Source organism: Gobio gobio, assembly GCF_949357685.1.
Source record: "Gobio gobio genome assembly, chromosome: 16".
NCBI classification, from domain to species: domain Eukaryota; kingdom Metazoa; phylum Chordata; class Actinopteri; order Cypriniformes; family Gobionidae; genus Gobio; species Gobio gobio.
In genome coordinates this window covers 1023954-1050668 of record NC_137109.1, presented here as the reverse complement: position 1 = coordinate 1050668, position 26715 = coordinate 1023954, and the positions used below count along the sequence as shown (strand labels likewise).

The 26715-nt window shown below is 37.4% G+C and overlaps 1 protein-coding gene across 2 annotated transcripts in view; it reads left to right on the top strand.

Annotated features, from left to right (window-relative positions):
* The first annotated feature begins 2321 nt into the window (after nt 1-2321).
* Nucleotides 2322-26715, top strand: part of LOC307139817 (NACHT, LRR and PYD domains-containing protein 3-like) — a 61942-nt gene continuing 37548 nt past the window's right edge. For both annotated transcript variants that reach the window (XR_013818175.1, XM_079838927.1), the window contains exons 1-2: nt 2322-2439; nt 22498-22637. Coding sequence is in view for 1 of the 2 variants with exons in the window: in XM_079838927.1 (XP_079695053.1) it covers nt 22579-22637 (59 nt within the window). In the remaining variant the exon portion in view is untranslated. The remainder of the gene's footprint in view (nt 2440-22497; nt 22638-26715) is intronic.

Below are 26715 nucleotides of genomic sequence, written 5' to 3'. Positions count from 1 at the left end.
ACTGTGTGGCAGTGTGGTATGGGAGCTGCTCTGCTGCGGAGCGCAAGGCACTGCAGCGGGTGGTGAAAACTGCCCAGCGCATCACAGGGACTCCACTACCTGCCATCGAGCACATCCAGAGGAAACGCTGTCTGCATCGAGCTCGCAGCATCCTCAAGGACTCCTCTCACCCAGCCCACAGACTGTTTTCTCTCCTGCCCTCCGGCAGGCGTTTCAGGATCCACCGGACCAGGACCAGCAGACTAAAGAACAGTTTTTTCACCAGAGCTGTCTCTTTACTGAACTCAAACCCCCGTTGATCCACTTCCCTCATATACTGATAACTCTCCTACCTCACATCCGCCTTCACTTTGTTATTTGCACTACCGACTGTTTATTACAGTCACAACTGTTTACTTATGCATTTTGCACTACCACACCGTAACTGGATTATGCTCATTTGCACTGCCGACTGTTTTTACAGTACCAACTGTTTACATTTGTATTTTGCACCGTACTTCTAACTGTAATATGCAATTACTTTCCACTGCACTTTTACACTTTTTTTCGGATAGCTCTGTCCATAATTTATTGCACTACCTTAATCTACTGCCATATTCCTCATTTTAGCCTAACATATCATTGTATACCTCTATCTGTAAAATTCTGTTTATAGTAATAGCCATCTGTATATTATATTATATTCATAGTACATATCCACCTGTAAATTCTGTTTATAGTAATAACCATCTGTATATTATTCACTGTACATATTCACCTGTAAATTCTGTTTATAGTAATAACCATCTCTCTATTTATAGATATATTTATATATACTCAGTACATATCCATGTCCTGCACTTATGCAAACGTTGTATATCCTGCACTTGCTGCTATTGCACTTCTGGTTAGACCTAAACTGCATTTCGTTGCCTTGTACTTGTACTTGTGTAATGACAATAAAGTTGAATCTAATCTAATCTAATAACACTAAGCCTATATGTCTTCATTATCATTTAAAAACATGTAATTAATTGGATATATTTAATGGCAAAAGTCAAATGTATGCTATATTAGCAGTGTTATATGTTGTGCATTGTTTTTGCTCTGTTTATTTTAAACAAAATTATACTGATGATCTAAATACTTTTTGGGTTACCATTAACATGTTATATTGTATCCCTTATAGTGAATTAATGTAAAAACATTAAAGTGTACATAGCCGTTTTGTATTTTGTGCATCGTGGTTGTTCTGGTTCACAGCGCACCTACTGCCTTATCATTAAATGTCCTGCTGTATGACAGTTAATGTCTGAAAAACTGTTCTACATAAGTAGGTATTCTGTAATGTGACAAGCAAATAAATAAACCTGACTTGTCTAATTCTTAATAAACCTTTGGCTCTGTTTTATTTGTATTCCTGTTATTCTACTGTAACTATTTTTAGAATGCAATTCTAAAAATTTTTTTTTTTTTTAATGAATGCTTTTGCTCTCCAGCCATTTTACTTTATGGTTGGAAATGTATTTTCTTGACCCTGAAATACATTTTGAAAAATATTTCGGTAAATGAAGCTTGAAATTAAATATATTTTCGAGTTCAAAAATATATTTAATTGAGCTTCACAGTAACAACATGCATATATTTAGCATATATTTAAAATATGTTTTGGCCAGAAGTTTTTTTTTTTTTACCGTATGGGTGGTCATACCGAGAGCAGATCTGATGTATATCCTTCAGACATTATAGGCTACCGATGATGGGTTTAAAGGTATATTTTGTTGGATACCAACTCATATAGGAGTGAAAGGAAGACTGAAATGATTTTTTAAATTAAACAACAAGTGAAAAATAGACGGCAGAAACTATGGGAAGAAGAAAGAACATGAAGATGGCTTTCTAACATACAAAGAAATGTTGGTAAAGGTAGAATAACAAGGAAAAAAAGAAAGGAAGAATCAATTATACTTAGATTTGGACATACAGCACTTGAATAAAATAGGGAAACATCAGGAGAGTGTGAACGCTGTAATCAAGAAGAGACTGTGGAACATGTTATATTGAAATGTCCAAAGTAGCCTAGCCTACAAAAATGAAAGGAGAATATTGGCTTTTAATTTGAAAAGAATTAAGATGAAGTTTGACTTGACAAACATATTGCAAAAGAACTTGTATGATGAATGTTTTGATTTTTAATGCTATATCTGAAAAGGACTGATCTAGATAAAAGAATATAGGAGGTATTTGGAAAAGGTGTGTTGCAATCTTGATCCACACTCCTAACCAGCGGGTGGCGGTAATGCACCTTGAAGTTGTATGCCAACCTTGATAAAAATCAAGAAGAAGAAGAGGAGGAGGAAGAGGAGGAAGAAGAAGAAGAAGAAGTGTTTACAGCGATCTCAAAGCGAAAGTGTTTGCCAGACTTCTGGATTCTTACCCTGACCGTCTGAAATCCTGCAGGTGAGCTAAATACTTACACCATTAACCTTATCTGGGGAATATCGACGGGTTTCATGCGAGTTAGTGTGATAATCATTATGTTATAACATAATCATACGTATAACATGTCGTAGAAGTATAACAAACGATCAAGTAGCCAGGCATTACTAAAACAAACCGTTTTGTGGACATCAATTTTGTAGAAATGAATAATGCTTTTTCTAACAAAAACAAAAAAAAAGGTTTATTTCCATCTTTATGATGTTGTTTTGTGATAATGCGGAAATGAAAGTATTCGACAGTCACAGTTAGGCCCGTTGAGAAATGTCGGACTTGGCCTGTGTTTACACCTCTTTTTTGTAAATGCGGGTGCTTTTACGTAACGTTAAATGAAAATAGCATAGCATAGAGAAACATGCATTTAAGCCAGTGAGATGTGAACAGAAGCATGAAGGAGAATATGTTGAGTTGTGTGTGATATTTCTGTCATTATACATGTGAACGAGTATTGAATCTGTTCACGTCTTTCACGTTTTATCATTGAACCTTTTTTTTTGCATTTGTCAAAAGATATTATTTGTCTTAATATTAAATCATTATTAATTAATAAAACATATTAATTTTGTTTTCAGGGATGAGAACTTTCATCTTTTCAAGTATTTCTGCAGAAATGCCATGATATGGCTTAAGATTCACAAGTTTTTGTGTTTTAAGAACTTTTTTTGCATGTTTTTGTATTATGTGCCGTTTAAATTCGTTTTAAACCTATTATTTTAGAAATATTTTATATATGTCCTATTTGTTTTCTTTCAGAGAAACACATGTTTCACTTTAAGGCCTTGTATTAAATGGTTATTTTTATTTGACATTTGAAAAATAGAAATGTCACATTCTCTGTCTATTATTTTCAATCGAAATAATGCGATTGAATATAGTCAGAAACACTTTATAACATGCTACAAATGTATTAGGCCTAATATATTTAAAATAATAAAAAAAGTTGTAGTATTGTTAAAGTAACAATAAACTACAGTGTTTGTGTCCATTAACATTACATCTTATAGGCTATTTTCTGTCAGTATTATTTGTAACAACATGAATGTGAACAAAATAATACTAATATATCTATAGTCAAATGGGAAACACTTTACAACATGTTATACATTTATTAATATTTTTTTAAATAAAAACTGTGTAATTGGGCCTGTGACAAATAAGGTTTTCAACTTATAAAAAATTCAAATAGGTTAAAACTGCACATCAAAGTAGTTATTATCTTTATGGGATGTTTTTTTTTACTTATTACTAAAATCTACATTTTAAACAATGCATTTTAAGCAGTTTAACTGAGAATCATGTGACGACACAAGTCAAAATGTCATATGGGATAACGTTAATGCATTTCTAAATATTATTATATTAAAACTTTTCAAATCAATAATACCTAATGAATATATAAAGTGATGCGGTAAACAATATGTAGAGCTCAGAAAAAGATTCTCATTATATTGTGATTTCTTTAAACGTGACCCTACTTGTTCAAGTTCTTCTTTACTCACATTTTAACACTGCAATGTGATTTAAAATGCAAAATGTCTGAAAATGTTTTACAGGACTTGGTATCATATTATTATTGTTTCCTCAACTCCATGAAGTGAAATTATGCATTTCAATGGAAAAAAAACAGCTTTATCCCGTCTGACTTAAATTGTTACTCGGTATGACACCATATGAGTTAACACAAGAATTGTCATTTTTACAACACTTACACATAATAATGTTCATAAATAATTAATGTTTATGTTATGCAATGTTTTTCCAAGGAAATTAATTGGGCTCCACTGTAAATAAATACTGATGTGGTTTTCAGTGTTTAAACTGTTACACACAAACTTAGTGTGGTTTCTTCCCAGATTTAAACAATTTTTCCTGTTTATGAATATCAAAACAGCACAACTTTTCAACATTAGGTTTAATTTAGTACTGAAAAGTACCTTGAACCATTTTATTGATGATCATAGTATTCATCTACATCAATATTCATAAATAATGTAAAGGGTTAAAGTAGGCGACCTTCACTCATTTCACTGAACAGCATTTATTTGAACAACAAATTTACAAAAGCATGTAATTGAACAACATATTTAATAAGAACAATCTTATTAATGGTTCTTTAAGGGGCAGATTCCCCAATATGACAGGTTGGACAATAATTAAATGTAATCGTAATTGAATATTATTATGAATTATATAAATTGCTAATATTAACATATCATTAACATTGTTTAGTGGAATATCACAATTTGAATGGAAATTATATAAATTAAAGCTGAAAACTGTATAAGAATATATTGTCAAACACATGTCATCCAAGATAACGAATGACATTATGGGCTAACAGAAAATAACTATCTTGTATGACAAAATTGTTATCCGGAATGACAAAACTCAGTTTAAATCTTAATCAGGCAGTATTTTTGGCTATCTATATAAATCTGCAACCTTTACCTTCAACTTCCAAATATGAAAATTCATGCTAAATAAACATATTTACATAAAATCCACATTATATATGTTATTGTAGCGTTATCCCATATGACACAGGATTTTACTACATAGTGTGCTAGTGAGGAAAAAAGATAAGTTAAACACATTTTATGAAAGACATACTTAAATTTCACCATTGTTTGGGGGTCCTTCAGGGTCTTCCTGATTGTGTAACATGCTGTCTCACATCGTGTCAAAATAAAATTCACAATAAAATTGCTCCAGTTTGCTTGTTATCCCGAATGACATTGGCTGACAGCCAGTTTTGGGACCGAATGCTCCAAAGCATATCAATCAACTGGATTTCATATTCTTTGTAATATTTAAATATATTGTTCTCAAGACTCATACAATAATGCCTGTGGCAGAGATGTTAGGGTTTATTAGATTTTTTTACAGTTTGTTTGGCTTTTTTGTATGTCACTCTAAGGTCCGGACAGTTATCCGGTATGACATTATGTGACTATAATGTCTAATACTTCTTACACTTTGTAATATATATAAATAAATATATAATTTAGTAAAATATATTTATATATAAATATATGTTCATATCATTTGATAAACAGAGATCAATAGATTCAATAAATGTGCTTTTTATTAAACATTTGCTTATTTTGACTTCATAAAGAGGTTTGGACATCAAAATTGCATGTCACGTCATTGGGCCATAGTTTTAGCCTGTTTCCATGAAGTATAAACTACTGTCTTTGTATTCATTGATTTAAGCATGATCAATAGGCTATGTTTTAAAATGTTGCATGATATGCATATTATATGAACAGAAAGTGAATATATTTAAAAGTATTGTTGTTAAATATTGTAGACATCGATCCGATCAAAATCCATGTGAAAACAGCTTATATTTAACAAAAGAAAATTACATATATGGATAGCGCAACTATAGCCGCGTTTCCACCGCAGGAACTTTCCCCCGGAACCAGGAACTTTGGGGGGGAACTCGGTGTGTTTCGACCGCAGGAACTAGGGTCTAAATGAAGTTCCGGGTAAATATTTCCCCCTCCAAACGGCCCTGCTTGCGAGGTGGTACTTTTGAAAAGTTCGCGAACTTTCGGGGGTGGGACTTGGGCGCTGAACATGCTGATTGGTTGAGCTCTCGCAGCATTTTTTTTTCCACCGCCATATTTAAAAGTCTTTTGCGAGGTGGGTTTCGTGGGTTCTGCGTTCAGTAAATATTTTCTTTGCAACAATGGAGTTCAACAAAAAATTCGACCGATGGACCGACGACGAGGCTCAGGCTTTATTGAGCATATGCGGAGGAGGACATCCAGCGGGAACTGGAAACTGTGACCCGCAATGAAAAGGTATAACGTTACCTGAAGATATCGACTCGGTTCCAGTCACACTGGAAAACAGTGCAGAGAGAAGTTGAAGAAATTAAGACAAGATTACAAGAAATTAAAGGATAACAACCGGAGCGGTTCCGACCGGCGTATTGTTGGGACACAGACCGTCCTTTTCTGGTACAGCGGTAACGAAAGACTCGGCTAGTGCGTTGTTGGAAACCATCCAGGAATCCGAGTGGGTTGAAGGTAAATATCTCATCTTGGTATCATCTATTAAACACGTTGCAGTAACTTTTTTCAACGTGCTTTTCCAGGTGTAACGAGTGGCCCCAATGAATTGCAGGCAACGGAGACCAGCGTGTTTTCCCCCGCGGTCACCAGTACGTTAACCCCGTGTCTCCTGCCGAAACACACACACGCAGAGGTATAAAGCTGACAAAATGTGTATATATTTAAAAACTGATGTGTAATCCTTAATGGTTTTGAGTAGTTTTGTTGTTTTTAATGGTAAACTGAAATTGCCCATGATAAAAATGGCACACTGGGCATTGTTCAAGCTGGGCAAACAATTGTTCATTATTTGTAGTGAAAACACTTTAAATAATTAATTGATGGTTTCTATTGTTTCATGGTTGCCTTGTGTATTAATTTCCATGTATTTCAGTGCAATTTTTCTACTTAGAGAAAGGAAAAGGGACTGTGACTTTCTTGATGCACTGAGGGACATGGAGGATGCTAACCGGGCCGTCCTGCAGCATGGACAAGAACAGCAAGACCAATATATTCAGCTGTTACTGGAGAGCCAGGCCGAGGAGAGATGAGGAGGCAAGAGCTGGCATTCCACCAGTCAGAAGCGGAAGAAAGCTGACGGCAGCAGAGGGACTTTCAGACCGGGTTTCTGTCTGTTCTTGGACAGTTTGTCCAGTCGTTCAAGAAGTAGCCACAATGACCAGCCGCTTGAATGAAGCATTTGCTCTACCACATTTGTACTTTATATAATGTACGTGTTGGCACAGCTCTTGGACAGGTTACTGAAAAATACACTTTTTTTTATATTGTTGTTTTCACATTTTATATTTTCATTTTATTGTTCTAGTAATTTGTCTTTGCACACTTATTTTAATTTTGTAAGAACTAATCTGTCTAAAATAAAGTCAAATGTGTAAAATGTCACTGTGTCTTTAATTTCCACATTCTAACTATACAACCACATTCTAATTGTATTCATATAGTGTAGGAAGCAAATAAAAGGGCTGCTGCTCGCAAGTCTTTCTGAATATGCACATAAACATATCTAGAAAACCCAAATATTATATTTTTAAATGTATAACTATGTGAATGTAGTATAATAACTTATAACCACAACTTAAGTGAAGCCATAAGTGTGGTCCTGCTTCATTTCAAATTTGAGGAAGAAGTCTCTAAAATTATGCATTTAATGAAGCATATTGTAATACTAGTCATGTGACTTTTTTTGTGAATGTTAAGAGATGTTATTGTGATAAAAAATAAAATACTTGCAGTCTAGTACCTAATCTTTCAACTGCTTAATTCAGTCTATTGTTTTCATTCAATTAACTTTTCACACATCTGTCATGAATGACTGAAACCTCATTATCCTTTTATAGAAAATGTTTTGTTTTGGAATTGAGCTATTACAACACATTCAGATTTTGGATTGCCCATCATCCCATTTTGCATTAAAATGGTCAAACCAGGTGAAAGTGCACGTTTAAATAAGCAGTGTTGGTAATGTGTATGCAAAAGCAGCGCTGCTTGCATCTCCTCCACTTGTTATTGTTGCAGACAGTATCACGCAAAAGTGATTCATGTCCGTCGGTGACTGGGAGAAGCAGTCGCGCGCATTGCCACGTCACCGGACTAATTTGCCTAATCTCCCCGGTACTTTAGACCGCGGTGGAAACGCAGATTGTAGCAGGTCTGGGGGACAAAAAGTTCCTGGGAAAAAAGTTCCTGGTACAAATAGTTCCGAGTAATTTCGGTGGAAACGCGGCTAATGACTGTTTAAGCCCCGCCCCTCACTTCCGGTTCTGTGGATGGTGTTCTGAAACTGGTGTGCTGCGGGGGTGCAGCTGGATACTATTGATAGCGGCGGAGTCTCGAGAACATGCGCTGTAAACGTGCGCGGTTTTTTAAAAACATATCGAGTTTGCGTCGCGTCCAACGTTTGAACACAAGAGGATCTCCAGATATAGAGCTGAATAGTAAAAAACGGTCTGATGGTTTCTGGGTTCTATGAAGCCAGTCCCTCAAAAATACGCAGTGGGCTCAGATTGGTTAGCTGGCTCAGTGTGTTGTGACTCGCAAACCGCCTAGTGCACGTTTGTCGGAAACGTCACGTCCCTTCCCTTTATCGGTAGACTGTGCTTTGGTCAGTATTAGAAACAATGGCGTCAATAAAACCATACCAGTTTGAGCCTGAATCAGACCCAGAACATTTTAGTGAAGATGATCGAGCAGAACCTGTTCAGTCCTCAAGAGTAAAGACTGCGGATCTATCGCTACTGAATGGCACTTTTGTATTTTTAGAACGATTATAGACAAATATCTGTCGCAAGAACTATTAACCCAAAACGAACACTAAACATTGGCTTTAGAATAGTAGCCAAATCAAACACAGAACCATGTTTAGCATGCCTGTAGATAAACAAGCATGTAGATAAACAATACATTAGAGCCCGACCGATAAAGGATTTTTAAGGCCGATACGATACAAATATTTGGTGATTTAAAAATCCGATATACTGACATATCGGCCGATGTGTGTGTGAATATATATACAACCCCAAATCAGAAAAAGTTGGGACAGTATGGAAAACGCAAATAAATTAAAAAAAAGAAGTGATTTCTAAATTTACTTTGACTTGTATTTCATTGCAGACAATATGAACACAAAATATTTCATGTTTTGTCTGGTCAACTTCATGTCATTTGTAAATATGCATCCTTTCCTGTCATTCAGACCTGCAACACATTTCAAAAAAAGTTGGGACAGTAAAGCATTTACCACTTTGTAGTGTTGCCATTCCTTTTCACAACACTTAAAAGACGTTTAGGGACTGTAGTAATTTAGGGCTTGTAATGAGGTAAAATGGTTAAATAATGATGTGATTTGAAACAGGTGATGTCAACAGGTGATTGTAATTATGATTTGGTACAAAAGCAGCATCCATGAAAGGTCTAATCCTTTAGGAGCAAAGATGGGCAGAGGATCGCCAGTTTGCCAACAAATACGTGAGAAAATTATTGAAATGTTTAAAAACAATGTTCCTCAAAGAAAGATAGGAAGAGATTTGGATATTTCACATTCAACAGTGCATAACATAATTAAAAGATTCAAGAAATCTGGAGGAATTTCAGTGCGTAAAGGACAAGGGCGCAAGCCTAAGCTGAACAACCGTGATCTCCGATCCCTCAGGCGGCACTGCATCAAGAATCGTCATTCATCTATAAGTGATATCACCACATGGGCTCAGGACTACTTTGGCAAACCTTTGTCAAGTACCACAATACGTAGTTACATCCACAAATGCCAGTTAAAACTGTACTGTGCCAAAAGGAAGCCCTATGTTAACAGTGTCCAGAAGCGCCGTCGACTTCTCTGGGCTCGAGGCATCTGGGATGGACCATCACGCAGTGGAAACGTGTACTGTGCTCAGATGAAGCAGTATTTCAGGTATTTTTTGGGAGGAATGGACGCCGTGTGCTCCGGACCAAAGAAGAAAAGGATCATCTAGACTGTTACCAGCAACAAGTCCAAAAGCCAGGGTCTGTCATGGTATGGGGTTGTGTCAGTGCCCTTGGCAAAGGTAACTTGCACTTCTGTGAAGGCACCATTAATGCTGAAAAGTACATAGAGATTTTGGAGCATAATATGCTGCCTTCAAGAAGACATATTTTCCAGGGACGTCCATGCATATTTCAACAAGACAATGCAAAACCACATTCTGCACACATTACAAAGTCCTGGCTGTGGAGGAAGAGGGTTCGGGTACTTGACTGGCCTGCCTGCAGTCCCGACCTGTCTCCAATAGAGAATGTGGACAACGAAGACCCCGTACTGTTGCCCACCTTAAGACTTGTTTGCAGGAAGAATGGGACAAAATTACACCTGAAACACTTCATCACTTGGTGTTTTCAGTCCCTAAACGTCTTTTAAGTGTTGTGAAAAGGAATGTCAACATTACAAAGTGGTAAATGCTTTACTGTCCCGACTTTTTTTGAAATGTGTTGCAGGTCTGAATGACAGGAAAGGATGCATATTTACAAATGACATGAAGTTGACCAGACAAAACATGAAATATTTTGTGTTCATATTGTCTGCAATAAATACAAGTCAAAGTAAATTTAGAAATCACTTTTTTTTTTTTTTTTTTTTTTTGCGTTTTCCATACTGTCCCAACTTTTTCTGATTTGGGGTTGTATATATATATATATATCTATATCACTGTATACATACAGTGAGGAAAATAAGTATTTGAACACCCTGCTATTTTGCAAGTTCTCCCACTTAGAAATCATGGAGGGTCTGAAATTGTCATCGTAGGTGCATGTCCACTGTGAGAGACATAATCTAAAAAAAAAATCCAGAAATCACAATATATGATTTTTTAACTATTTATTTGTATGATACAGCTGCAAATAAGTATTTGAACACCTGAAAAATATCAATGTTAATATTTGGTACAGTAGCCTTAGTTTGCAATTCCAGCGGTCAAAGGGTTCCTGTAGTTTTTCACCAGGTTTGCACTGCAGGAGGGATTTTGGCCCACTCCTCCACACAGATCTTCTCTAGATCAGTCAGGTTTCTGGCCTGAGTTTGAGCTCCCTCCAAAGATTCTCTATTGGGTTTAGGTCTGGAGACGGGCTAGGCCACGCCAGAACCTTGATATGCTTCTTACAGAGCCACTCCTTGGTTATCCTGGCTGTGTGCTTCGGGTCATTGTCATGTTGGAAGACCCAGCCTCGACCCATCTTCAATGCTCTAACTGTGGGAAGGAGGTTGTTCCCCAAAATCTCGCAATACATGGCCCCGGTCATCCTCTCCTTAATACAGTGCAGTCGCCCTGTCCCATGTGCAGAAAAACATCCCCAAAGCATGATGCTACCACCCCCATGCTTCACAGTAGGGATGGTGTTCTTGGGATGGTACTCATCATTCTTCTTCCTCCAAACACGTTTAGTGGAATTATGACCAAAAAGTTCTATTTTGGTCTCATCTGACCACATGACTTTCTCCCATGACTCCTCTGGATCATCCAAATGGTCATTGGCAAACTTAAGCCGGGCCTGGACATGTGCTGGTTTAAGCAGGGGAACCTTCCGTGCCATGCATGATTTCAAACCATGACCATGTCTTAGTGTATTACCAACAGTAACCTTGGAAACGGTGGTCCCAGCTCTTTTCAGGTCATTGACCAGCTCCTCCCGTGTAGTTCTGGGCTGATTTCTCACCTTTCTTAGGATCATTGAGACCCCACGAGGTGAGATCTTGCATGGAGCCCCAGTCCGAGGGAGATTGACAGTCATGTTTAGCTTCTTCCATTTTCTAATGATTGCTCCAACAGTGGACCTTTTTTAAGTTGCTTGGCAATTTTCCCGTATCCCTTTCCAGCCTTGTGGAGGTGTACAATTTCAGACCCCTCCATAATTTCCAAGTGGGAGAACTTGCAAAATAGCAGGGTGTTCAAATACTTATTTTCCTCACTGTATATACAGAAACACGTAAAAAACTTAAACAGATTTCCCTTATTTGTAGTTATTCATGATCCCCCAGCCTCTCTAAAATAATATAATAATGCAGTTTAAAAATAAACTTGTTTGTTTTATTGTTACAACAGAACAGAGGAGCATAAAAATATATTAAAGTTCTGATAAATATAATGTATAAAAATACAAACTTAAGATATGAAACTTAAAGTCCTTTGGACGAAAACACAATAACGAAAACAAAACAAAAAAATCTATATAGTATTAATAGATGTGGTAAGCTTCATAAATATAACTGAGCAAGACTGGAAAATATTCAGTTAAGTTCTATAAGTTCTGATGAATAACAACAACAGCAAAATATAAACTATATACAGTATAAATATGAGCTACCTTATAATTACAATGTCAACTTGCTTATCCCTTTACATGCACTCTTTTAATTCTATCCATCAAGCTACAACAAACCATTTTCAATCATTTTCTGCCTGCCTTCTAAAATCTACTACTGATGATGATGCAGTAAATCCATTATCAGGGTTTTTCCTGGGTCAAAAATGGTCTTCGGTGGTGGCTGACAGACATGGTCATCCACACACACACACACACACACACACACACACACACACACACACACACACACACACACACACACACACACACACACACACACACACACACACATGTTTGTTTTTGTGAAATGTGAGGACATTCCATAGGCGTAATGGTTTTTATACTGTACAAACCGTATTTTCTATCCCCTTACACTGCCCCTGCCCCTAAACCTAACCCTCACAGGAGACTGGGCAGTTCACTTTCTGTGAAAAAAAACTTGTTCTGTGTGATTTATAAGCATTTTGAAAAGTGAGGACATGGGGAACGTCCTCATATTTCACCCTCTTTTTGTAATACCTATGTCATACCCATGTCATTATACACATTTGTGTCCTGATATTTCACAAAAACATGCCCACACACACACACACACACACACACACACACACACACACACACACACACACACGTTTGTTTTTGTGAAATGTGGGGACATTCCATAGGCGTAATGGTTTTTATACCGTACAAACCGTATTTTCTATCCCCTTACACTGCCCCTGCCCCTAAACCTACCCATCACACACACACACACACACACACACACACACACACACACACACACACACACACACACACACACACACACACACACACACACACACACACACACACACACACACACACACACTGCCCCTAAACCTACCCATCACAGGAGACTGTGCAGTTTACTTTCAGTGAAAAAAGCATCATATTTCACCCTCTTTTTGTAATACCTATGTCATTATACACATTTGTGTCCTGATATTTCACAAAAACATGCCCACACACACACACACACACACACACACACACACGCACAGTAAAAAAGTACCCTACCCACGTGATCTGCTAGCGCAATACTGACAATACATTTTAAATAAATTCAAAGAAAGTTTGTAATTTTTGCTTATCTTATTTTGATACCTTGATGTTTGTTTTTGTTCCTCATTTTTACACTGTTTACAGATAATTGTTTTGGTATATAATCATATCAATATTAAAAAGCAGTATTAAAAAAGTGAACAAATAGTCTAATATTCTGCCATATACAATTTCATAAAATGATCAGCTAGCTAATAACAACTTTGTTCTGGGTTCACCTCACTCTAGTCTAAACTAAATTATTTATAGACTATTTATTTTACTACACATTATGAACATAAATAAGCTGAAAGACTGTGGATAATTTAAACTAACTCTTACACCCACTCTTGCTAAATTGTGTAAGCACACTTGTGTTCTCATTTCAGATGTGTTCAGAGTAAATGATTAAACTGATTCGTGAGTTCAGTGTTGGACAGATCAGTTGTTCTAACCGATCATTAAAATGATTCAGTTCAAAGGAGTCATTAGGTGGCGAATCGGACATTAGCAGACCCGTGAATCCCGTCTGTTTGAACATCGCGAAAGATTTGCCAACACACAGAAAACACTTCATAACTGGATAGGATTTGTTTCCCGTTTATTGAAAGTATGGTTTATGTCAGCTGGCCAGAGAAGAGTCAACATTTTTTGAGGGCAATTCACACCCAGCGGTAATTCAAGGAAAAAATTGTCTGAATGTGTCACGTACAACATGGATTCGGTCTTCCGACCTTTTGATTAATAAGTGAAATATGAGAGAGAGCTAAGACGGTGCTTGTTTTGAAGACCCAGAGAGTGCGAGCGAGGGAGGAGCTCTGATTGTTCTCTCTGTCACTCAGTTACAAACGCAGCAGTCATCTACTACATCACTCATAAATCACAATAACTCATCAAATTAGGCTTTGGCGGAACAAAAATTTAAATGCAGGAAAAACCCTTCCATATGCGATCTGAAAACGTGCCAGACTGGCGCTTAAAGCAGCACTAGGTAACTTTTGCTCTCGGGCTCCCCCTACAGTTGTGAAACAGTATTGTCCTCTACTACTGTTGTAAACTGTCATTCTACATCAGTGGATGCATCGCACGTGCATTTATTGACATGCCAACTATGATAGCCCTGAATACTACAGGAGTTCACATGCAGGTGTTCTGCTTGCGTCGCGTGTGAAATGTCTTCATCCCAGGTACAGTGGCATATGTTTCAGCATGTCATATGAATATCATTTCATGGGTTTTATTTTTTTCAAACGCCAAATGATCGCGATGCTCACGTTTACAAGCCAGCGTCATTATAGTAGCCTAGTCTATTGGTTACCGTTTTACAGAATCTATATGATACTTCAATTCAATGTTTGAGTGGTAGGTAATAACCATATATCGTCAATATTATAATATCAAGCTACCATAGATGAATCTGCAAATTTGAAAAATCGATTTGCATTATAGCTTGAGGAAAGACAAATAACCCAATATCACAGACATGTTAGGTATCCTAAAATATGATTTTGTATGTATTACGTATTTACTTGCAAGAATGTAGCTCCTCCTCCTCCAGCTCACGCCAACGAGCAAACGCTGGCCCAATGTTGATCCTCGTCCTGCCTTTAATCCCATCACTTTCTCGTTTCCTCTTTTTGCTTTCCTCCGACAAAACCTTTGCTTTCTTATTTTTCTGTGCTGCTTCGGCCATGACTATAACATTTGGCAAACAATTATAGTTTTTCTCGCACGTCCGAATTTAAGGAAGTGGGGGTGGGGGTGGAAGTGACGTATATGCCGTAAAGCAGTCGAATTTTGTAGTTCTTTTTTTTTCTCGGGTTACTACCCGAAACCCGAAGTTTAAAAGTACGATTAAAAACGATACAGACCCCGTCAGGCTATGGCAGACGTGTCATTCAACCTATTGTAAGTCGATGTATCATCACAAGAGTTTTGAAAATATATTATGAAGGTTGAAAAGTTACCTAGTGCTGCTTTAACGTTACCTCAGCTCTGCTCTTCTCTTCGTGATGAATGAAATCTGACTCTGCTGCGTCTGTGACTTTCGTTCAGCTCACTCACACTTTATTGAAAAGACACGTTCAGTTTTTAATTGTAGTGTTTATTCTCTAACTAACTGAACAAAATGATTGTATTACTATGAAGATAGGGCTGCTCGATTATGGAAAAAATCATAATCACGATTATTTTGGTCAATATTGAAATCACGATTATGTAACACGATTATTTCACATGACTTTGGGAATGTGTTGCATTTATTAAAAAGACACCTTTCAACAATTCAATTGAAATTGTAACATTTGTTGTACTTTTTGAACTATTAAAATAAATAATATAACATATATTCAAATCAAATTATAAAAGTATTCAAGTAAAAATGATAACCACAAATAAATAAGATCAACAATATGGTTCGGCTAGATATGCTTTTCAGGTTTTTCAGGTATGTCTAACATTAGTTTTCAGGTACAGAAATGTATCAAATGTAAAATAACATTGCATATTTGAGTGCATAAATTAAAGATTAATCCTATTAAACTTACAATCAAGAACAGTGAGTGATGTCCTTGTCTTTTGTTGTTTGACATTAAACAGACAGCAGTAAAGGCTACTGCCCCTTTAAGACCTAATGCTACTGCCCCTTTAAGACCTAATGCTCGGATATGCGTCGTCTTTCTCGACTGTATAAAGTTTACTTAAGGCATATACAGACTAGGGCTGCTAGGATACTCATCAAGATGGACATGTTGACATACGTTTTATGTGAGTTTGTCCGTTCAAGAGCAAGACTTGAAAGAGAACTCAATATTTGCGCGCTGTGAGACGTGTGCGCGCTCTCGGATGAGTGCACGGAGACAAATTTTCTCACAGCGCGCGCGGCTTCTCATTCGCGTCTTTTGGCACTACACCCGGGTGATGACGGCGAGAATGACTGGTCATATTCGAAAATATGGCAGCACTCGCATGCATTGAACAAAGTTTACAAAGAGAGAATTATTTGAAAAATATGAAGGAAAAAACGTTTACACGGAATTGAATTTCGATTTCGATTTTGGCTCCCAACGATCACCAAAATAGTACAATCGAGAAAAAAAGATTATTTTGCCATGTTCAGTTTTGCAAGAACACTCTTATTTTGTCTTGCGTTCTGAATGAAACGCGCACGCGCACATCCGCCCTCTCGAAGCCACAAACTCTCTCAGGTCGTGAGTCTCGTGACTCGTGTGCATATCATCCACTGGAATTTAAAAACTCGGCGCGAGTAAAGATGTCAGAAGGAGGGCAGTTACAGCAGCGTTTGGGGAGCAAAAAAGCCAAAACCAACTCCGTTGTCTGGGAACAGTTTGGCTTCGAGGAATCAGACGACGAGCAGAAACATGCTACGTGCAAGATTTGCTGCATGGTAGTGGCTGCAACGCAAGGGAACATCACGAATTTGTTTAACCACTTGAAAATTAAACACAGAGTGATCTATGACAATCTAATAAAGAAACAAAAACTGACGAGAGCAGGGGTGCCGTGTAAACGTCCTTTTTTTCCTTCATATTTTTCAAATAATTCTCTCTTTGTAAACTTTGTTCAATGCATGCGAGTGCTGCCATATTTTCGAATATGACCAGTCATTCTCGCCGTCATCACCCGGGTGTAGTGCCAAAAGACGCGAATGAGAGGAGCGCACGCTGTGAGAAAATGTGTCTCTCTGCACTCATCCGAGAGCGCGCACACGTCTCACAGCGCGCAAACATTGAGTTCTCTTTCAAGTCTTGCTCTTGAACGGACAAACTCACACAAAACGTATGTCAACATGTCCATCTTGATGAGTATCCTAGCAGACATAGTCTGTATATGCCTTAAGTAAACTTAATATAGTCGATAAAGACGACGCATATCCGATCCGGATTGAATAGCTTTTGTAAGTTTAATAGGATTCATCTTTAATTTATGCACTCAAATATGCAATGTTATTTTACATTTGATAAATTTCTGTACCTGAAAACTAATGTTAGACGTACCTGAAAAGCATATCTAGCTGAACCATATTGTTGATCTTATTTATTTGTGGTTATAATTTTTACGTGAATACTTTTATACTTTGATTTGAATATATGTTATATTATTTATTTTAATAGTTCAAAAAGTACAACAAATGTTACAATTTCAATTGAATTGTTGAAAGGTGTATTTTTAATAAATACAACACATTCCCAAAGTCATGTGAAATAATCGTGTTACATAATCATGATTTCAATATTGACCAAAATAATCGTGATTATGATTTTTTCCATAATCGAGCAGCCCTAGTCTGTATATGCCTTAAGTAAACTTAATATAGTCGATAAAGACGACGCATATCCGATCCGGATTGAATAGCTTTTGTAAGTTTAATAGGATTCATCTTTAATTTATGCACTCAAATATGCAATGTTATTTTACATTTGATACATTTCTGTACCTGAAAACTAATGTTAGACGTACCTGAAAAGCATATCTAGCCGAACCATATTGTTGATCTTATTTATTTGTGGTTATAATTTTTACGTAAATACTTTTATACTTTGATTTGAATATATGTTATATTATTTATTTTAATAGTTCAAAAAGTACAACAAATGTTACAATTTCAATTGAATTGTTGAAAGGTGTATTTTTAATAAATACAACACATTCCCAAAGTCATGTGAAATAATCGTGTTACATAATCGTGATTTCAATATTGACCAAAATAATAGTGATTATGATTTTTTCCATAATCGAGCAGCCCTAATTGAGAGCCATCAATCCAGGCTAAAGTCAATAATTACCATTCCATGATATTAATAATTTCACTAATAAGCAAGCTTCATTACAAGTGACAAAAAGGTCACTTAATATTTTATTCCAAAATTAGAACATTTCTGTAAACACAAAAGCAGAACACATTTTTAAATAAAACAGCAGCTTTACACCAACCCACCTGATTGGTTTACAACAATATAACTTAAAATGAATATATTTTTTATAAAACAACTTATAAGCATTTTGGTTCACAATCTTTTAAGTCAACTTTTCTTAGCCAAAGTGCCAAAGTAAAACAGTGTTGGTGTTGGTCATCATAATCATGGCTAAATATAAAATAAATGAAATAAACAAAATGAAATAAAACTTTAATATATTTTGTATTAAATCTAATAAACAGAATAGAGAACATATTCCTGTAAACAGAAAAGCCGAACACATTTAAACAGCAGCTTTACAACACCAACCCCCCTGATTGGTTCATAACTTAACTTAAAATAAATATATTTTTTATAAAACAGCTTGTAAGCATTTTGGTTCACAATCTTTTGTTTTTAAGTCAACTTTTCAAGTGCAAGTATGGCGAGACGAGGAAAGCTTAGTTTGTGTACTTTCCACCATGCAAAGTACCTCTTTTTGGTCAACATCCTCCTTTTTATAGCCGAAATAGTCCCAAATAGATGATTTCGACTTTCTTTTTGGTACGAAATCTTTTTTTCTTTTTTTGCGGCGGATCCTCTTCGTCGCGCATTTTTAGCAGTGAATGTGCATGTCACCCCAGCAACAAGCCATACAACAAACTCGTGTTTACTGTGCTACCCTGGTGCTACCGTCCTCTCTTACACCATGGGCTACTACCCTTCACATCGCATGTTCCGGCGATGTGACTATCGCTCACGCGCACATCGCGATGTCGATGTTAAAACCGAATATCATTCAGCCCTAGCGTGCGCACCTCTCGCTTACACGCACTGGTTGCTATATTTGATCGCATCATCAAAAACGTAATTGTTCTGTCAAATTTATTCGGTCTTTTCACTTATTCCCCAAAAGTGCTATTCTTGCTACTTTCGGCCAAATAAATTCGGTTGCCGAACATTCTCTGCATCCCTACAAATAATGTCCACACCAAACCAGTGGCCTAATAAACCGTTCTTTGACCGTGTGTCTCTGATCCTGAATGACACTCAATGATGATCATTGATACAAACGGATGATCTATTTTGAATATCAACAAACATTCATTCAATATTATTTATAGGTCATAAAGGTTCATAAACATGCATGTTCTTATTGGGGATTTAATTAGGGCCACTGGTTTGGTGGCCTTAATTAGGCTTTTGACTTCTTGACATTTAAAAAAATAAACGTGAACTTTTAAAACATATATCACATGTCCTGGAATAAAGATGTGATGATGGCCTTGATTGGCCTTTGATACTGAAAGTTGGTATAATGTGTGATGGAGTGGACATTTGATGTTGTTTGACATTTAGTTTTGAGCATCAGTGAATGTTTGCAGATTTTGATCATCAGGTGACAAAATGCTCATATATGCTCCAGAAATTTAATCTGTGCGACCTCAAAATATATTTGGGAGAATTTGTGTAGACAGTAATGTAAAAAACATGACAGAGCAACATAAACATCTAGAGTTGTTCCGATTCTGATACTAGTATGGGAAATATCACCGATAGGCCTACCACAACAAATTCTGGCATCGGTATGGGCGAGTACTTGAACCCATGTACCGATCCAATACCATTTTCTTAAACAAGACCTAGTTATTATGCCCGCTAGCTTTGCCTAACCACTGCACGGTTCTTCTTCACTGCTCAGAATGCATTGCAAACACAGGAAGTTGTGCTGTTTTGCCACAAACATCCCCTGTTTAGAGCAGCGAAGAAGAAATGAAAAAGCATTAGCAGTATGTGGTATGTCCTCTGTTTTGTAGTATTTCGTCTCGCTCGCTGTCTTTGTCCTCCCGCAGTTTCTCTACCTCTATGTGCTTTTTTACAGTCTGTGATCACTATATGAGGACACAAACACATAAATCGTCACTTCATGAGAATTTACTGTGTCATATAATGAACACAGACACTCAAACGTGTTCACGGCAACCAGTCAAAATAAAAGTTTGGTTTAACGTGAAGAAATTTTCAGAATATACAGTATTAGGCTACTGTTGTAGCCTACAGTAGATTTAGCTATGTCTCTATGTAATAATAATACTTATACTACGGGGCCGTTGAATGCTTGAATCTGATTGGCTGATGAACGTTCTGAGGTGTGCAATTATTTTCTGGGAAATGCACAGCGAACGTAGTTCCAGCAGCTCTCTTGACCGCATTACATTTCCATATCACTTCGCATAGTTAACTGTAATAATGGAAATTACAGGACTAAAAAACAACAACATGACAGACGATTTTCCTAAAGTAAATCTTAATATTTACGGTGAATATAAAACGTTCAACAACTGGGCGGCAGCAGCATTAGACAGTCCAGATGAAAACCAACAAACGGAAGCGGACATCAAATGCAAGCTTTTCTGTCTCATTACTGCAATCACACGTGCACAAAAAGGTGTTGTCAACACTGCCCTGACGATTTTATCAGTTAGCCTATATAGTGTAGCAACTTAAAGGCTACGCATGACATTTTTTCACTAGCAAGGTAATAACAGCGCTGTTTAGAGACGCACAGAGGTAGCCTTAAGCCGCGTTTCCACCGAAATTACCCGGAACAATTTGTACCAGGAACTTTTTTCCCCCCAGATCTGCTGCTGTGTGCGTTTCCACTGCGGTCTAAAGTACCGGGAAGATTAGGCAAATTAGTCCGGTGATGTAGGACAGCGCGCGGCTGCTCCTCCCAGTCAGCGACGGACAGTCATCATTTTTGCGCGACACTGTCTGCAACAATAACAAGTGGAGGAGATGCAAGCAGCGCTGCTTTTGCTGGTTATGTATTGGTTTACTAAAGAGGTCATTAACAAAACGGCGGAAAAGAGACGAGCACTGATACTAAAGCGTATTCTGAAAGCTTGTAAAGCTAGATTTAAAATAAGTCAATCGCGGGCTCGGTGCGCACCGGGGTACCGAACCCGAGACTCTGAAGGAGGTGGCACTCGAACTGTGCCGTGATTCACGTGAAACGGACTCGGGTGCGCATTTGTTCAGGAAGAAACGTAACCTGCATGTGTGTTTTAGCATTTTACAATGTATTTAGTTCAATAAAACACATGTAAGGGATGATGGCGTTGATGATTTACCTTGGATACGAGTGTATTCACCCATATGCGTGCAATCAGGGCAACAAATGAACTTCATGCGACGCACATACAGTAAACCCAAGAGTCGTTTACCCAGCTGCGCATAATAGCACCAAATTAATCATCCGCCGTGCACAGTTTTGATGACGTAAGATGAACAAGTGCACCAGGGTTCGATAGAATCAAGTGTGAAACCAGACCAGCGCTGCGGGGGCGCCGGGAACAATCGCGTTTGGACATGACCACAGCAAATGCGCCCAGTGTTAAAGCCCTTAATGTGCATTAGAAAAAGCAACAACCTCTTTCCAAACTTGTAATGAGAAGCGTTTACAAACCTGTTGTCCAACAAAAGAGAACATTTAATCGAGTGTTTGAAATAACCTACTTTTGTAATCTGACAGACTTCACATAACAGAATGAGGCAGAAATTATATTATTTTATAATATTCTGTAGTACAGTGATAGATTTGCGGTGTTGAGACGTGTACAGTACTTTTTTCCTTTCTCAGTGAGTACATAAGATAAAATAAGACAAAAATTAAGACATTACAGTCACATTTAATTTATTTAATTTACAGTCACATTTAATCATAATTTAATATTTTATTATAAAACCTTAGACCTTTTCTAATGATTTATGTTTTCTATAAAATATAATAATAATAATAATTGTTATTATTATTTTTATTCTTAAATATTTGTATTGTATAGCACTTTTTGCATTTTTCAGACATGGTAACAGACGTTTTATACATGTGCTACAATTTTGTGGGCTGTGCTACAAAACTTTCAACCTCCTGTAGCACCAGTGCTATGTGCAAAAAAAGTTAACGTACAGCCAATGTCTATAAACATCCTCATATATAACCATAATTATGAACTAGAGTTTGTGATCTAGTGTGATCTAGTGAAACCAAAGGAAAATTGAATGACACTTTCTCCCTCTGAACTCTCATGATATTAATCTCACTGACTCATTGTCATGTCCAGGTCATGCTGAGCATCTGATGGTCTTCAGCCACACAAAGATCCCAGCGCTGAGCTGTTTTCAGTGGCAGTTTCTCTGCAGTAATGTCAGAGGAGCGAGGAAAGGACGCTCTCTCTAAGATGAGTCTCTCAGAGGAACAGAGGTAAGACTGCCACTGTTTTCACTCAATCATTTTAAACACGACTGGAGCTTCAGGTTTGTCCTGTAAAGAGCAAAGCCTGACCAACAACCAGTGTTTCTCTCACCATTGCCGTGTCAAATGCTCTGCAAAAAAATTGAGAACTTCTATAAATGTTTTAGATTGTCGCAGGTTAAAATGGCTTGAAACTGGTTTCATATTTAGTTTACAGGAACATTTAGCACAGTTAAATATGTTTAATGCACCATATATGTAAAGTCCTGTACAAACCCAGATTAAAGTGTATTGCATTACGGTTTAAAGGTGCACATTAGTGGATAGTAAATGTGAATAATGTGGAAACTTTAATCAGAACAAGTCAAATATACATGTCAAACAGGGCTTTATAGACAATATCACAGTTAATATCTAACTAATGTACAGAGCTTCTACCATGACTGGAGATGTTTTGAGACTGTGAACAAATCACTTTAACATCACACTTGATGCACACTAGGAATTACTGAAAATTAACATTGAAAACCAAAAACCTAGAAAAGATGAACAATAAAGACCTGAAATCATCAGTGGATATTTGTAAAATAAATGTAAAAGGTTTTCTTGTATTTCTCAGCCTCTCATTTACTGCACACCGTTCAGTTATATATAGATATAGATTAGGGATGAAAATTATCACCTGCCACCAGCCAAATGCGGGTGATTTTGTGTTGTGGCAGGTAAACTCGCTTCACCTACCGGCCACCGTGGCGGGTACATAATAATAGCATAGCTACTGTTTCACCTGGACGGCGGACACTTTTAAAAAACAACCTTCAAAACAAATGTGGCGTTACAAATCAAATTCCCAATAAGTAGTAGAGAAGTTAATTTGCGCGTGGTTGCGTTTTAGCAGTTTTATTGCCATAGCGGCGGAGTCTGGAGAACATGCGGTGTAAACTTGTGCGTTTTTTAAAAACATATCGAGCTCGCGTCGCGTCCGCCGTTTGAACGCAAGAGGATCTCCAGATATAGAGCTAATTAGAAAAAAAGATATCAATGGGTCTGTCCAGTAACTCGTGATGAACCTCAGGCGAAATGCACACTTTATGAGAAGCATTTCAGTGTCTCAGACTGACTGACTGAAAGCAGCAGCGCTGACCAGTGGCGCAAAAAGTGGGTATGCGCTATATGTGGCGCATAGGGGCGCAGCACCTTGGGGGCGCCAAAGCGATGGTATGAAATGTTTTTTGTTTGTTTGTTTGTTTGTATTTTCTATATGTAGCTGCTGTTGTGCGTTTCTAAATAGTTTCTGTATTTCTTCAATATTATATAACATTTTAGAGGACTAACAGGCTAGAGTAGGTGCCCTCATAAGATTCCATAATAGAATTTTGGATAATAATGGAATATTGCGAGTGGGCGCGCCTGGCGCCGGTGGCAAGCCAAAGTGTTCATATACGATTGACACGTCAAAAGCGTGTGATTTGACAGCAAAACGCGCGTCCTTGATGCGTGATTTACCACAAAAATGTGCGTTCTTAACGTGCGCTTTGGGGTCAAGGAAAACGCAGATGGGTTTTTATATTAAAAAGCATGATGCGTGATTTTCTATTTTTGCGTGACCCCAGAGCGCATGTTAAGAACGCGCGATTATATGGTGAATCACACGTTAAGAACGCGCGATTATATGGTGAATCACACGTTAAGAACGCGCGATTATATGGTGAATCACACGTTAAGAACGCGTGATTATATGGTGAATCACACGTTAAGAACGCGCGATTATATGGTGAATCACACGTTAAGAACGCGCGCTTATATGGTGAATCACGCGTCGAGGACCCGCGCTATGAGTCGGACAAAACGCACGTTATTAACGTGTAGCCTAGGCTAAACAGGTAAACCAAACAGGCAGTGCAAACTTGTGTTTGAAGTATCCAAACAGACTAAAGAACGTGCTCTTTCCTTGGTGTTCTCAAAATTGCATGCTTACTTTTTAGGGCACACCTCTTATAAAGTAAAGTTACATATTGTTGACCATCTTTTTAAGTCATTACACTATTTACCGATACACTATGGCTGCTATAAGAATTAAATGAAATCAGTATCTACAAAATCCACTTACACAGTAATTACAATTGCCTAAATAATGTAATGAGACTTTTAGATTTATGTTCTAAATATAATATTTAAATAATAGTGTAGTGATGTTCGTGGGATGGTAAGGAAGAAGACAAAGGGGTCGGCTTACTGGGACTCGTAACTGGGTTTTAATAACTCAATTCGCTCAGGTTACAACACTGTGCACATCGCACAAACAAAAGTCACTCATAAATTCTCCGTATCAATCGTCGGTTTTCTTTCCAGCAGTTCCTCTCTGCTCTGTGGCCAACCGAGTCCCAGTGTGTCACTCCGTCTCCAGCTCTCTCTGTGTCTCTCTCGTTTCCTCCTGCTCTATGTACTCTCTCCACGCCAATTACTGCAACAAGAGACAGGTGTTTATCATTTGTGCTTGATCCACTTACGTGCCGCTCGTCCTCTGACTCTCTCTCCCGTCACAGACTTTGCTAAACCACGCCCCCCTCGCCACATATACATGGATTTCTCGGCGACGTCATCACTGCTTGCGCACGCACCCGAGAGGCAGAAAGAAGAAACCTCTCGTGTTGTAGGTTAGTAGCGGCGTTTCTGTAAGTCAAAATGCCAAGGAGTTGCTGCGTGGTTAATTGTACCAACAGAGCCAGTGCTGGGTGCCTGATGTTTAACATACCTAGGGGGAATTATGCGTTTGCCAAAAAATTATTTTTATTGCAGGTACATTTTGATAGGTAGACGTACCCTGCCATGCATTTGAGAACAGATCCAACTAAAATCACGTTTTATTGAGTCAGCAGTTATACAAACAATAAGGAAAGCTTCAATACTTAAGGTTGTTGCAGTAGCGGACCAGCTGAGCGATCTGTCTTTCTGCCTCCAGGATGCGCACGCACCCTGTAATGTTTGTAAACAGGAAACCTGTGTATAGAAATATGAAATAATTCAAGGCCTATGAAACCATAAACTGCCAGTATAGTTGGTGCCGTGAGTGGATTCTAAAATCATTCAACTAATTCGTTCTAACCTGTTCAAAAACGGTGAATTATTCGAGAACGAAACCTATACTTTGTTTGAATCTATTTTTATTGGAAAAATAGTGCAAAACTGTAAAAAATGACAACTTGTTGTTTATTGAACTGTTGTATAAAATTAATATCGCATTTTGCAATCGTGCTGATATAGGCTACTCTGGAAAATAGCACTCTTGCTCAACTCATAATTTCCTCTTTAATTACTTTCAAACAAATTTTTATGTTTGTTATTAGCCTATTTTTTATGAAAATACAACAACAATAAAATAGTACAGTAAAAAAACTTGCGTATATTAAACTTTTGTTAAAAAATTTATAAGACTGATGACATAAAATAGCTATACCCGAATTATAACAAATAAATAAAAGATATTTGGAAATTCCCCTTTAAAACGGGGAACCCTCAGTTTGTGGTTTGTGTTTTTTGTTATTAACAAAAGTGATCCTGCGCTTGTGCCTCCGCTATCGGCCTGTCAATCATCTCGCTCGCGGCTATGATTACAGTTACAGTAAAATTTAAATTCACCATCATTGGTTCCCATCCTCAGCCGATCTGTATGACAGTTTTTGCAATGACCATCAATACTAGATAAATGGGCAAGTGAAAAGGCACGTCATGTTACACTTTAGTACGACCTAAAGAGCGCTCTAGAATGTTTGGTAGCAACATTGTTACTATTGGGCATCGAGAACCAGTTCCTATACTTGGAATCATTATAAAAATTCAGATTCTTTTCTTTCTTTTCGTTTCTTTATAAATGGGGGGCGCCAAAATTGTTGCTGCATAGCATACCCCTCTGGCACTGGGTAGTTGCGCCCCTGGAGCTGACACACACATCCCCGCTTCTAAAGCTATAGGCCTATTGTTTTTTTAAAAGGATAATATATTTATATAAAATTCCATACATTATCAGAGCTTGGCAAACAGAATTATTATATATATTTTAGACAGGTTAATTAATAGATTATAGCCT